Source organism: Schistocerca serialis, chromosome 1 (genome assembly GCF_023864345.2).
Source record: "Schistocerca serialis cubense isolate TAMUIC-IGC-003099 chromosome 1, iqSchSeri2.2, whole genome shotgun sequence".
Taxonomy (NCBI): Eukaryota; Metazoa; Arthropoda; class Insecta; order Orthoptera; family Acrididae; genus Schistocerca; species Schistocerca serialis.
In genome coordinates, this window is record NC_064638.1 from 93,394,714 (window position 1) to 93,410,891 (window position 16,178).

At 38.3% G+C, this 16,178-nt stretch overlaps 1 protein-coding gene across 1 annotated transcript in view; it reads left to right on the forward strand.

The window, feature by feature from the left end:
* Nucleotides 1-16,178, forward strand: part of LOC126462459 (calcium-activated potassium channel slowpoke) — a 915,336-nt gene that overhangs the window by 694,975 nt on the left and 204,183 nt on the right. Inside the window, exon 19 of the mRNA XM_050096074.1 lies at nucleotides 14,224-14,283. Within this exon, the coding sequence (XP_049952031.1) occupies nucleotides 14,224-14,283 (60 nt within the window). The remainder of the gene's footprint in view (nucleotides 1-14,223; nucleotides 14,284-16,178) is intronic.

A 16,178-nucleotide genomic window follows, 5' to 3' on the forward strand; every position in this document is an offset into this window, starting at 1 on the left:
TCTATAATACGTAACCCACTTCCAAACCATAACCAAAAAATTTTTATTTTGCGCTTTCAACAATACCGCTAACCGGGTCTTTAAATATGTCTGCTTGTGTCTGTATGTGTGGATGGATATGTGCGTGTGTGCGAGTGTATACCTGTCCTTTTTTCCCCCTAAGGTAAGTCTTTCCTCTCCCGGGATTGGAATGACTCCTTACCCTCTCCTTTAAAACCCACTTCCTTTCGTCTTCCCCTCTCCTTCCCTCTTTCCTGATGAGGCAACAGTTTGTTGCGAAAGCTTGAATTTTGTGTGTATGTTTGTGTTTGTTTGTGTGTCTGTCGACCTGCCAGCACTTTCATTTGGTAAGTCACATCATCTTTGTTTTTAGATATATATTTCCTACGTGGAATGTTTCCCTCTATTATAACCTGCATTATATTTTGTTTGAAAGAAAATCTCATGTTTTCAGTTTAGTTTGATTCCCTATAAGCTGGGCTATTTCAAAAATTTATAGGTGTTATTAAGACCTCAATGAGGAAAGAATAACTTCAACTTTTAACTGTTAGCCTTATGTAGGAAGTGATCTATATTATTTAGTGATTATCCTCAGTGTGTGGAGGGAGGGGGGGGGGGGGGGGTGGAACCCAGTTCCAGGTTTAAGTTGCCTGTCTAGCGTCTTCCAGGGGCAACAAAAATTTGATTTTCAGAACTTCATATAATTTTGGACCAATAACAATTTAGAACGCTGTTATAATCTACTCATTAAGCTATATTCTTCCAGTATTTGAGAATGGGACCATTTAGTAACTTACAACATACTTAACATACATTTTCAAACCTTTAGGAAACTTTTTGTTGTTGACACCTCAACAAAATGATGAAAGGAAACAAAAAATTATTGCTTGCTGTTTTTCCACTGTTCATGCAGTCAAACTTCAGCATCAGGCATGACATCTTAATTTACTACACTTTACTATTAACCCTATTTGCAACACATTTTGCAAAAGTATCAACATATCTCTCTGAACCTATCTCCACAATTATATCATTGTATGATATATAGTTCAGGAAATATGACATCATAGATACTAGCCTTTGCTTGAAATGGAGTGCTAATTACCCAGCCTGTTTTCATCCAGTGTTTGCTACATATGTATATGTGCAGATGGATATATATGTGTGTGTGTGTGTGTGTGTGTGTGTGTGCGAGTGTATACCTGTCCTTTTCTCCCCCTAAGGTAAGTCTTTCCGCTCCCGGGATTGGAATGACTCCTTACCCTCTCCCTTAAAACCCACATCCTTTCGTCTCTCTCTCTCTCTCCTTCCCTCTTTCCTGATGAAGCAACCTTAGGTTGCGAAAGCTCGAATTTTGTGTGTGTGTGTTTGTGTTTGTTTGTGTTTCTATCAACATACCAACGCTTTCATTTGGTAAGTTACATCATCTTTGTTTTTAGATATAAAGCACTTACTTAATTGGATATCGAGTACTGTACATTGGCCTGTGTCACTTACCATATTGGATTAATGGGACTGAGATAACCCAATGAACACTGGTGTGTTTTGTGATGGATTTTCTTAGTCAACACTAGACCATTATGAATATGTTTTCAATTAACTCCAGTGACAGACACTACAAGAGAGACAGTTTGTGTCATGGAGAGCTTTACAGTTGAAATTTTGAAAGTGCACATTCGAGGAAGATTTGGGCAATATATTACTTTCTCCCATTATTATTTGCATAGTGTACACAATCAATTACATAAATTAGAGATCATAGGGTGGATGGTCAACAATGATTCATCTCATGAGTCATTTGCCAGTGGAACAGGGAAGGGCAGAAATGTAGTTGGTACACAACAGTATCCTCCCCGATAGACAATATGGTGGCTCGCAAAAAACACAAGCTGATCTTTATGTACACTTCTCTGATGTTCTCCATATTTATGCATGCCATATGGCAAAACAAAAACAAAAAAAAAAAAAAAACAAAAAAACCCACAGGAAGAGCAAACTCAGCAGACTACGGTATTGTTTCCACTGGGCAGAACTGTGTTTTCTCGTAAAACTGTTGTAGTTCCATTATATTCACAATGAAATTATTTATACCCAGTTTAAATTATGTATTGAACAATGTATAAATTCAGCATTTAGGGGCATATGCTTGACTGCAAACTTGAGTATTTGCCACTGATAGATGCAGCATCATCGTATATGTGACTTCTACATTTATCCAGTAGTTTGCTCATATTCTCTAAATTATTTGTTTTTCAAAACTCTCAGCATCTTGACCCCTTACCTATAGAATCCTAAAAGCAATTCCTTTTCTTCAAACTCCTTTTTAAATGGTTTGTTTAAATCTAAGTACAAATATCTTGCAACAGCACTAAGTTTTTCCTTTCTCGGTACATCATGGGTTGTGTCTACAACCAGTGAAAAGAATGACTGCCTTTTAATTTCACCAATCGTCCAATCTAAAAGAGCCAAAGAAACTGGTACACCTGCCTAATATCATGTAGGGTTCCTGCAAGCACGCAGGAGTGCTGCAACACAACTTGGCATGGATTTGACTAATGTCTGAAGTAGTGCTGGAGGGAACTGACACCATGAATCCTGCAGGGCTGTCCATAAATCCATATGAGTATGAGGGGGTGGAGACCTCTTTCAAACAGCAAGTTGTAAGGCATCCCAGATATGCTCAATAATGTTAAAGTCTGGGGTGGCCATTGGAAGTGTTTAAACTCACAAGAGTGTTCCTGGAGCCACTCTGTAGCAATTCTGGACGTGTGGGGTGTCTGCTGGCTTTGCCCAAGTCCGTTGGAATGCACAACAGATATGAATGGATGCAGGTGATCAGACAGGTTGCTTATGTATGTGTTACCTGTCAGAGTCATTTCTAGACATATCAGGAGACCCATGTCACTCCAACTGCACACATCCCACACCACTACAGAGCCTCCACCAGATTGAACAGTCCCCTGATTATGTTACATACCTCTGTATTTGAATAAGCATGCCTAAACCAGTTTCTCTGGTACATCAGTGTATGAACAGGCAGAACACGTCTCTGCAGTCGACAATGCCTATATAAGATAACAAGTGTCTGATGCAGTTGCTAGATCAATTACTGCTGCTACAATGCAAAGATTTAAGTGAGTTTGAATGTGGTGTTACAGTCTGCACTCGAGTGATAGGACACAGCCTCTGCAAGGTTCAATGAAGTGGGAATTTTCCCATACAACCATTTCATGAGTTGTCACACGAATATCTGGAATCTAGTAAAACATCAAATCTCTGACATCACTGTGGCCAGAAAAAGATGCTGCAACAATGGGACCTATGACGACTGAATAAAACTGTTCAATGTGGCAGAAGTGCAACCCATCTGCAAATTGCAGCAGATTTCAGTGCTGGGCTGTCAACAAGTGCCAGTGTGTGAAACATTCAATGAACATCATTGATATGGGCTTTCAGAACCAAAGGCCCACTCATGTACCCTTGATGCCTGCATGACACAAAGCCTTATGCCTCGCTTGAGCCTATCAACACCAACATTTGGCTGCTGACAACTGGAAACATGTCACATGGTTGGACAAGTTTCACTTCAAATTGTATCGAGCAGATGGGTGTGTACAGGTATGGAGACAACCTCATGAATCCATGGTCCCTGTAAGTCAGCAGGGGACTGTTCAACCTGGTGGAGGCTCTGTAATGGTGTGGGGAATGTGCAGTTGGAGTGATATGGGACCCCTCATGTGTCTAGATATCACTCTGACAGGTGACTCATGTGTAAGCATCCCGTCTGATCACCTGCATCCATTCATGTCCATTTTGCATTCCGGCAGACTAGGGCAATTCCAGCAGAACAATGTGACATCCCACACATCTTGAATTGCTACAGAGTGGCTCTAGGAACATTCTTCTGAGTTTAAACACTTCTGCTGGCCACCAAATTCCCAAGAAACAAACATTGTTGAGTGTATCTGGGATGCCTTGCAGCGTGCTGTTCAGAAGAGATTTCCACCCCTTTGTACTCTTATGGATTTATGGACAGCCCTGCAGGATTCATGGTGTCAGTTCCATCCAGCACTACTTCAGACATTAGTCGAGTCCATGCCAAGTTGTGTTGCGGCACTTCTGTGTGCTTGTAGGGGCCCTACATGTAAGTAGGTAGGTGTACCAGTTTCTTTGGCTCTTCAGTGTAGAATCATTTAACAGTTGTATCATCTTATTTTGAATTTGTGGGCTTAGATATTTTGTTTTAATTTTTTTCATTTGAAAGATGTAACGCACCCAGAAGATGATCATATCTGCAGAGTTGGTCTATTGTATTTGAGAAACTGCCACTCTTTTTCCATACTTCAAATTCGTGGTGGCCACAGAAAAAAGTCTGACATAAAGCTAATGTCCTTTTTGTATCCCGTATTCTAGAAATTATAGTTTTCACTTGGTCATGCCCTTCATCAAAAAGTGTGTTAATAGTCTTTCCTTGTTTCCATGTGCTGTAAATAATACACACATTTAATGTGTAGTGCAAATTTCACGCACTTTTATTTTCATGCTTAGATCTTACCACTCATTAATTTGTACATTATATTTTGTATTTTCTCCATCTCCAAATAACTAGCACACTATGGGATATACTGCATTTTAAACAGGGGTGTTGTTTTCTGATGTGTTTTAGTATAGTTATAATGATAATCGCATCCAAATGATCTTTTGGCCTAAGCATCACTAGTGAAAGAACCTTGAGGCTTGTGTGGCCTGCTATTTATAATTTTTTGTTTAGTTTGTCTTGAAGTTTTATCTTGGAATAATCTTTTATCAATTCTAAAAGGTGCATTTTGCTGACTATCTTGAAGTTGTGAAGAACAATCCATTGTTGATAAATCAGTGTCTTTTGCTGGTGGTCTGAATTAAAATTGTGCATCACTGGGATGCACATCCATGGCATCATGTCCTCTATGAACTTGTAAATTGTCAAAATCTTTCCTCGTTTCATTTTTGCAACTATATTGACTTACACTTTCAACTTTTAACAATATTAGAGAAGGAAAGTTGCTACTCACCGTATAATGGAGATGCTGAGTCGTGATAGGCACTACAAAAAGATTCACATAATTATAGCTTTCGGCCATTAAGGCCTTTGTCAGCAATAGACACACATACACACACGCACACACACATTCATGCAAATGCAACTTGCACACATGTCTGCAGTCTCAGACAATTGAAACCACACTGCGAGCAGCAGCACCAGTGCATGATGGGAGTGGCGACTTGTGGGGGTAAGGAGGAGGCTCGGGTGGGGAGGAGAATGGATATTATGGTGGGGGTGGCAGTGCTGCAGTTTAGATGGAGGACAGGACAGAAGGTGGAGAGGGGAGGGAGGGGGGAAGTAGTGGAAAGGACAGAAATAAAAATAAATTAAAAAACTGGCTGTGTCGGTGAAATGACAGCTGTGTAATGCTGGAATGGGTACAGGGAGGGGGCTGGATGGGTGAGGACACTGACTAATGAAGGTTGAGACCAGGAGGGTTATGGGAATGTAGGATGTATTGCAGGGGAAGTTCCCACCTGCACAGTTCAGAAAAGCTGGTGTTGGTGGGAAGGATCCAAATTGCACAGGCTGTGAAGCAGTCATTGAGATGATGGATATCATGTTTGACAGTGTGTTCAGCAACAGGGTAGTCTGCTTGTTTTTTGGACACAGTTTGTCAGTGGTCATTCATGCAGACAGACAGCTTGTTGGTTGTCATGCCCAATGCAGCACAGTGGTTGCAGCTTAGCTTGTGAATCACATGACTGGTTTCATAGGTAGCCCTGCCTGTGATGGGATATGTGATGTTAGTGACCGGACTGCAGTAGGTGGTGGTAGGAGGATGTATGGGACAGGTCTTGCATCTGCGTCTATTACAGGGGTATGAGCCATGAGGTAAGGGACTGGAAGCAGGGGTTGTGAAAGATGGATAAGTATATTGTGAAGGTTCAGTGGAAAGCGAAATACCACTGAAGGAGGGGTAGGAAGAACAGTGGGCAGGATATTTCTCATTTCAGGGCATGATGAGAGGTAATCAAAACCCTGGCGGAGAATGTAAATCAGTTGCTGCAGTCCCAGATGGTACTGAGTTACAAGGGGAATGCTCCACTGTGGCCGGACTGTGGGTCTTTGGGAGGTGGTGGGAAGCTGGAAAGATAAAGCATGGGAGATTTGTTTTTGCACAAGGTTGGGGGATAATTCGGTCAGTGAAGGCTTCAGTGAGACCCTCGGTGTATTTGGAGAGGGACTGCTCGTCACCGCAGGACTGATGACCATGGGAAGCTAGACTGTACGGAAGGGACTTCTTGGTATGGAATGGGTGGCAGCTGTTGAAGTGGAGGTATTGCTGGTGGTTAGTAGGTTTGATATGGATGGAGGTACTGATGTAGCCATCTCAGAGGTGGAGGTCAACATCTAGGAAGGTGGCTTGTTGGGTTGAGTAGGACAAGGTGAAGCAAATGGGGGAGAAGTTGTTGAGGTTCTGGAGGAATGTGCATAGGGCGTCCTCACCTTCAATCCAGATAGCAAGGATGTCATCAATGAATCTGAATCAGGTGAGGGGTTTAGGATTCTGGGTTTTTAGGAAGGATTCCTTTAGATGGCCCATGAATAGGTTGGCATAGGAAGGTGCCATATGAGTGCCCGTAGCCATACCCTGGATTTGTTTGTAGGTAATGCCTTCAAAGGAGAAGTAATTGTGGGTGACGATATAGCTGGTCATTGCAACTAGGAAGGAGGTTGCTGTTTTCGAATCCATAGGTTGTATGGGAAGGTAGTGTTCAATAGCAGTAAGGCCATGGGCATTAGGAATGTTAGTGTACAGGTTGGTGGCATCAACAGTGACGAGCAGGGCATCGTGTGGTAAAGGGACAGGAACTGTGGAGGAAATGGGTGGTATCTTTTATATAGGAGGATAGGTTCTGGGTAATATGTTGAAGGTGTTTGTCTATGGGAGCAGAGATTCTCTCAGTTGGGGCACAGTAACCAGCTACAATGGGTTGTCCTGGGTGGTCGGGTTAATGGACTTTAGAAAGCATGTAAAAGGTAGGGTTGCAGGGACTGGTAGGGGTAAGTAGAGAGATGGACTCTGGGGAGAGGTTCTGGGATGGGCCTAAGGATTTGAGTAGTGACTGGAGATCCTGCTGGACTACTGGAATGGGATCACAGTGGCAAGGTTTGTAGGTGGAAGTATCTGACATCTGACAGCTGACAGAGTCCTTCCGCCAGGTAATCCTTGTGGTTCGAAATGACAGTGGTGGAGCCTTTGTCTCCCCCCCCCCCCCCCCCCTCTCCACCTTCTCCCCTGCCCTCCGTCTAAACTGCAGCACTTCACTGTCCGCCACCCTCACCATACTATCCCTCCCCCTCCCCACCCGAACCTCCTCCTTACACCCACCCAGTTTCCACTCCCATCATGCACTGGTGCTGCTGCTCGCAGTGTGGTTTCAGTTACCTGAGACTGCAGACATGTGTGCAAGTGGCATTTGCATGAATGTGTGTGTGCGTGTGTGTATGAGTGTCTATTGCTGACAAAGGCCTTAATGGCTGAAAACTATAATTGTGTGAATCTTTTTGTTGTGCCTATCATGACTCAGTATCTCTGCTACATGGTGAGTAGCAACTTTCCTTCTCTAATGTTGTTACATTCCATCCTGGATTTTTGATTGTTTAACTTTCAACTTTTAAATCATCAAAAATTTCTTCAGATTCAAAATCATTATTAATTTTAATACATATCTATTATGGACATTTAACTGATCACCGAGAGTGTGTACCGATCTTCATTGTCTTTTTAACTTCTTCCCTGCAGGCTTTTAATTTTCTCTTTTAAGCATCACATCTAAATATGACCTATTTCTAGATATTGTAATTTCTAATGTAAAACGTGAAAGGCTGCCCATAAAAGGAAAACGAGCAACACATTTTATGTCAATGCATGCAGAGCTTCGATGAAGAGAAGATAAAGAAAAAATGAGAAGCTACTTTCTTAATACCTTTTCTTCTTCAATCATGTGTCAGCATAAATGTTACTATTCTCATTATGCACTTTCCATCATTTCTGTTTCAAAGTTAATATTTAGTAGTTTAACCGATGTTATATCCTGTAGATGCTCGAAGCAAAATTCTTAAATCAAAATCAAACAAACAATCACTGAGATAATATATTCATGTATAATTATTCTATGATCCTGGCATGTAGTTACAGGCCAAACATAATATATGATATAGCAGCTTGCTAATGAGACAAAATTACACATGGGTAAAAATTAAATATTACTCTGTTTTAAACAATGACAAATCCAGGATAGAATTAACAATATTATGAAAACAATAGTTGCTACTCACTGTATAATGGAGATGCTGAGTTGCAGATAGGTACAACGAAAGAACTATCAGAAAGTGAGCTTTCAACCAACAAGGCCGTCGTAGAAAATAAACAACAAACAAACACACACACACACACACACACACACACACACACACACACACACACACAGTCTCTAGCTGCTGAGGCCATGTTGCAAACAGCAGCGCACAATGGTAGAGGCAACTGGGTGGTGGGGGGGTAAGGAGCAGACTGGTGTGGAAGAGGGGTGGAATAACAAGGTAGGGGTGGGGGAAGGTAAAGTACAGCTCGTGGGAGCATACAGGGACAAAGTGTAGAGAGGGTAGGGCAGCTAGGTTCATTCAGGAGGTTAGATGGAGGGCAGGTAGTGGAAAAGGAGAGCAGTATATAGACAGAGGGTACATTGGTGGAACAGAGGGCTGTGTGGTGTTGGAATGGCAACAGTAAGGAGAATGACTAATGAAGTTTGAGGCCAGGAGGGTATGGGAATGTAGGATATGTTGCTGGGAGAGTTCCCACCCGGGCAGTTCAGAAGAGCTGGTGTAATGGTAAGGATCCAAATGGTACAGGCTATAAAGCAGTCATTAAAATGAAGATTTCTGTGCTGAGCACTGTGCTCAACAATTGGGTGGTCCAACTGCTTCTTGGGCACAGTTTGTCAGTGGTCAATCATATGGACAGACAGCTTCTTGGTTGTCATGCGCATGTAGAATGCAGCACAGTGATTGCAGCTTAGCTTGTAGATCACATGACTGGTTTCACATGTTGCCGTACCTTTGATGGGATAGGTAATGTTCAGAAAAATGTTCAAATGTGTGTGAAATCTTATGGACTTAACTGCTAAGGTCATCAGTCCCTAAGCTTACACACTACTTAACCTAAATTATCCTAAGGACAAACACACATACTCATGCCCGAGGGAGGACTCGAACCTCCACTGGGACTAGCCGCACAGGATAGGTAATGCTTGTGATCAGACTGCAGTAGGTGGTAGTGGGATTATTTATGGGACAGGTCTTGCATCTAGGTCTGTTACAGGGATATGAGCCATGGGGCATGTGGTTTGGAGCAAGGGTTGTGTAGGGATGGACGAGGATGTTGTGTAGGTTTGCTGGGCAGCAGAATACCATGTGGGACAGGTAGGAAGGATAGTGGGTAGGACATTCATCATTTCAGAGCAAAATGCTAGGTAGTTGAAGTCCTGGTGCAGAATGTGATTCAGTTGCTCCAGTCCTTGGTGGTGCTGAGTCATGAGGGAATGCTGGACGATGGGACTTTGGGAGTCACTGGAGAGATAAGGCATGGGAGATCTGTTTTTGTTCAGGGTTAGTAGGGTACTTATGGTCTGTGAAGACCTTAATGAGACATCCAGTATATTTTGAGAGGGTCTGCATGTGTACTACTAGCCCTCTGTATAACTTCCCAAATTCGCATAGCTGGCCTATCCTCCCTTTACCTTGTCCCTGTACACTGCCACAAGCAGCACTTTACCGTCCCTCACTCCTACCCTGATATCCCTCCCCTTCCCACCACAGCCCCCTTCTTACCTCCACCACATGGTTGCCTCTATCATCATGTGCTGTTGTTCGCAATGTGGCCTCCAGCAGCCAGATGCTGTAGTCGTGTGTGTGTGTGTGTGTGTGTGTGTGTGTGTGTGTGTGTGTGTGTGTGGTGTTTATTTTTGACAAAGGCCTTGTTGGTTGAAAGCTCACTTTCTGACAGTCTATTTTACTTTTCCGTCATAGCAACTATGAAACTCTTTTTTTCTGAAGTAAGGGAGAAGAATATTGTGCATTGAGAATATCTCATATTTATATGTTTGAGGCAATGTTTATAAAGATTAGATTAGCTTTCTCTTCATTTTGTTCACCTTTACACCTTCACCATCTTCCTCTTCCTCAGTTGCTGGATTCTCTATGCTAGTATTTCCTCTTCGATTGTTATTATACATTAATTAATGGCAATATCTGTTTCAAACAAATACTATCACTCTGTTTGCTTCCTTTACGATTTCTCAGGTGCAGAACTGTTAAGCTCATCCTATGTTTCAGCAGTGATGAAATCAAAAAATTATGTAGTGAGTCCCTGTTCCAAACATATCCTATGGTAATTATTACTGAATTAGACATACATGTTCTAAGAACAAGAAACCATTACTGTAACTGAGATTGAACAAAGAAAAATGGAATGTGGTCACAAACACCCAGTGCATCAATTAAGAATAACTAAGAAAGCTTGATTTTTAGGTGTAAAATGAACTTTTACATCATTTTTGTTAGTAGAATTTGACTCAGTGAGTAATTAATGACGTTTAGAACCATTGTAAAAATAAATAAAGCTAAATCAGTAAGAATAAACTTTCTTTCATAAAGTCAAGCTTTATTGCTCTAAAAACCCACTTGTTAATGGTTCCTTTTGACACATAATGACTATTTTGAAAATGACAAATCACTAATATATTTTTTCCACATAGTGTATCAAATATGACACAGTTGATGTTCATCCCAAAATACAGTTCACTTTGTGAACAAATATTATTTGGAGTGATGTGGCATATATGATACAAGGATAGAGGAAATTTTGTCAACATTTTTCATAATGTATTGGACATTGGTCAGAATGCTACTGAAGTTATGCAAGTTACTGTCTGTTGGCTATCACTTTTAGAATTATAAGCTTAATCCATTGGGGAAGATACATTTTGAACCCTGTCACGTATAATTTTAACAGCTTGATAGTGAAATTCCGAGTGGAAGATGTGTTCTATTTCTCTGAAAACTGTCTCATTTAGTGATACTCTGGTTTATATACAAGCTACATCTACATTACAGATTCCTATTGTTTTATAATGGCAATAGTAGCTGTTCAGTGCATCAGTGTTATACTACAGTCACATCAGTGGACATGCTGCTCCCTGACTGTGGCACAGGAAAATTTAAGACCGTTAATTAAATCTGTAGTAACATAGCTAGTTTTAATATTGCAGGTGTGATAGGAAACATAGTAGTAAGTATACAGTGCATACATTACTGTATAGCAGATTTAAAAATAAAATGGCATGCATACTTGCAATTTTAAAAATAATCTAATAGCTGTTGTAATTGCATCAGTCATAGCACATGCAAAATATGTAAACCTTAACTACATAAATTCTTGAAAAATATATCTCTGAACTATGTAAAGCTGTTCTTTGCTGTCTGTAATAATTTTTCTGCTTCAAATGCAGTAAAGATACGTTTCCCTTCCATAGGGATCCACAGCCTCTAAGTGTTTAATAAAAGAATACATTGCTTGTAGTATGCTGTATTGTACTTTATTAAAATCATGCTATAAGTTAATGTCAGCCATGATGAGCATGATATATAATAGATTATATTGCATATCAAAATCATGCTATTAGTTAATGTCAGCTGTGATGAGCATAATATATAGTACATTACATTGCAAGTATACTCGATAAAGGCTCATGCCTGAAGTTAGCTAATAGCATGATTTTAATAAAGAACAATACAGCCTACAAGGGATAATGTCTTCTTTTTTAACAAAGATACATTTGTTACACTGCTTTCTTGACCTTACACAATGGCTTCAAGTTAATTGCACAAATAATATCAAGAATAGGTATTCATATATCAGCTAAGTGGCAGGCATGGCATACTCATTATATATCATTTATATCTGGATAAGGTATCTGCAATAAACAATACACATGTGACATGCAGAGAAAAACAACAAAAATCATAGAAAATTGCATTAATGGTGATTAAAATTTGTGTGTTAAGGTACTGATACACAAAATATCACCATAATTCCCTTCAAAAGATAGTACTTGACCAGAAACTGACATTAAAGTATGTCAAAATGTTAAACAGCACTTGAAGATGCACCCACAGAGTTAGATGTGCAGTGCACATTAATAAAAGAAATGCGATTAATGTCAAATTTTTTGCTCTAACACAGTCATGGTTGTAACTATTTACATCATGGATGTGATGAAATGTATTACATATTCCTGCTATGCAGAAGATGTAAATACAGTCACACATCATAGATACTAATCCAGTAAAACTATTTTTCCATCTGACTGCAATTAAAAAACAGTGTATTGTTACAAAATGCTTATAACATAACGTTTCTACATTTTGATTAAGGAATTCATGACTCAATAGCTGAATACCGATGTAAGCCAGAAAAGGATGAGACATACGTCTTAGCAGTTACTAGCCAATAAGTTCAGTAACTGACTGTTTTATACATCATCAACTTTTGATATATTTCTGAATAGTATTCTCACTTCAGTTATTGTTCACAGACTTACAATGCATTGAAAACTAACAGGCCATGCATATAATACAGCTTCCAGTGTCTGGTGGCTTCTAAAAAACAGATTCTAAATTTTTATAAATTGTGACTGTGATAAATAGAAACATAGCTTACTAAGATAAAGTTTTGTTTAGCTTCTAGTCTGGAAGTGGTACATTTTTGTGTATAATTGTGAACTTTTATCTGATGAGTTGTGGAAGGAAGGTAATGAAAATTGCTAGACAATCCACATTGACAAGACCAGCTTTACAACTAATGGATTAGAAATTAGAAGAAAGACAATGTGGGGGTATGTTACTGCAATTGCCCTTGAAAAATTGTCTCCAGTTCTCAGGAAATTCTATTGTGAAATGGATCCAGTATTGGTGGTGTCTATATTGTAAGAGTACACATACATACATCAAGATATAGACTTATGAAATATCACTAGATTGAATAAAGTATACCAATTAAACATTCATTCTTTGAAAGTGTATTTGTATGAACCTATGCAATGAAAAGTATACCGGTACCTCTGGGGATCTTTGAAATATATCCAAATAAGAAAACATTGGAGATAACTTTAAAATATACCCAAAGAGGCGTAATCTCAAAACATAAAACTAATATAATGATAGGAAACATAATAAAAATTATCAGTTACAAAAAATAGAAACAAATTTCGTTGGACTTAAAAAAACACAATCATTTTGACATTCATTTTGTCTATTTGCTTTAGTTTAAGTGACTGCCAAGTAGGTGGTGTTTTTTCTGATGCTTTCATAGAATATAATAGTTACATGAACTAATCAAGAAGAGAAAAAAGTTAACATGCACAAAATTTGACATTTTCCACTAAAAAGAAGTTTCTTCAAATATGGAATAAAATTAATGCAAACACTTTCATGAAATTGTGAAATATGAGCTGAAAATGTGAATTGCTTCAAGTTTATGCAGTGGAGGTAAAATAATGCAAAATCATTAAATTTGAATTGGTACTTGTGTGACCATCAAAGATATTGATGTTATTTTTAATTCCATTGACTATTCTGTTTTTTGGCACCATTAAAATTCAACAAGTCACTTTATATATAACATGACATCTAATGTAAAATTCAAAATTTAAACATAATTTAGAAAAGATAAAAACATTTCCAACCCTAATGATTTAAAATTATAGACCATATTTGTCACTGCTTTCTTCATTTATTTATCACAACTCTTTTAGATTTGTAATCACAATCATAGTGATACCTTCAAAACATATAATACTTTTACTTTTTGAGAACAGCTACAATATACATGTCTGAGTCAGAATAATAGAGAATATAAACCAGGCCCACCCATGATTAATATGTTTTCACTCAAAAGCTGTCATTTATTTAGTTTCTATAGTATTCCCTACTGTATGCATATACTGTTGTTTCTATTTCTATTGTATTTCAATTTTATGTAAGCACTTTGTTTTTGTTATCTATACTTATCTCGCTGACAATCTCAGTTTTGTTGAAAAAGAAAATTGTGGCAATAGTGATTTTTAATATTATTCCAGGCCTCAAGAGGACTCGACATATGCTGGCTATCATCTTGCCTATGAAGTCAAAAAGCTCATGTATGCTTTCAGCACTTAACTCTTCTTGTTTCTGTTAGATATTCCATATTTTCTCATAGTATATCTCTATCTCAGTCACATTATATTCGCTAGAAAGCAGGCAGTTGAAATAGTGACCCTTTGTGTAGCAAGCTGCATGTATTTTGCATGATTGTTTCCATTACTTTGTAAATGTTCATGTTTGTGTTGCATTCTTCCTTTTAGAGTTAAGTTGCTGAATTCATTTAGTTATGCCTACTTTACAGTATTTAATTGTGGTGTGCCTGAGTGAGTGGTACGTCAAAAAGTCAAAGAATTTCATGGTGTTTAGTGAAATCTCAGTGCATAACCAGTTTTTGCTGGCTTTGAGATAAGTCCCATCTAATTGCTTAAGGAGGGCAAATAGTGCAGTGCAGTCAAGGGTATGGTATTGATTTGGCAACACTTTTGCCATAATTGCCATGATGGTTATTAATATTCTCAGAAATGTTGTAGCTGCATGGAATTTATTAGAAAATGAATATGTGCTGCTTATCTCAAAATTGAACATGCAGAAAATTCATGTTACACACTTACAGGCTATTTTCTTCTTTAGATTTTGAGTAAACTCAGCGTGCTTCAGCTTAGCAATCAGATATATTAACAAAGAATGCTCTGATTGATATTATACTCATGTTTTGGGTGCCATTTATTGTCTTTTGGTATAGAATATTATAGTTGTGTCAAAGACTTGTTCAAATTTGATCTTGAATATGAAGTAATTATAAAATAAATAGCTCGTAGAAGTAGTTTCCTTCTCTTCTTCAGTGTAGCAATGCAACATTATATGAAATTACTATTTTTGTACACACTAATAATTTCAAAATTATACAGTTAATCAAACATTTTTACACTAAGCAGTGTTCTCACATACAGTCATTTATTTTGTAAACTTTTTCTAAAAATTTGGGTGCTATCACATCAACTTCATAATTGATAATGAAGACAGATAAATGCTCATGCTGATCAGATGAGTTAGCGTTGTCAGTAACAAAAAATAGTGATGTTGTCTGAACTTTACTCACTGATAGTGTACACTTCATAAAGTGAAACAAAGGAAAAAACTAAATATAATTAGACAGACATCTAACTTTCTAAAAATTAGGTAAATGGTGTTGATAAGTTGCTTTCAGAAACAGTCTTCTATCTTGAGGTGACTGCAGGATATATTTGAATGTGTAGATTATGGAATAAAGATGTATCTTGCTAATAGACAATTGGCTGCTACATTACTCATGAATAGAAAAGTAAAGTCAAGGTATATAAAGAACACAGACACAATAGGAGGAATAAAACATGATAACTGTAAGATATAGACTAAAAGTATTATTACCAACTATTTTGAAAGATAAAAAATATGTAAGGTTGTGAATAAATGAAGTAGTATATGCGGTAGTAGGTAATGACAGTGGAGTAAGAAAAGATAAGACAGCTGCAAGTTTGAAAGATAAATATGAGGTATTGAAATGATGTTGAAAACATAAGATAAAATTATGGTATATTTATTTTGAGGAAGTTGTATAAGGTGAAATTCAGGAACATTACAGGCATAAAATCAACAATGGTGATCGAACTGCTATTGGGGGGATATGTTACATTCATATCCTGTGTCATGTGTTTCCATCTTGATTCCTCTCCATCTTACAGTTTACTACCTTTAATACTTTCCAATATATATATTTCTTCCTTCCTTTTTTCTACTTATCTCTCAAAGAAGAATCCATTTGCTCTGACAGGGGCTTAATCTGTAATAGTATGCAGATGGTGAGTACCAGATTTTTCTTTATCATAATACATATTTGAATATTTCATTTTCAGCTTTACTGTTGAAACCTTTCTTTATACTTTCAATCCGTATCATATTCAACCTCAGTATC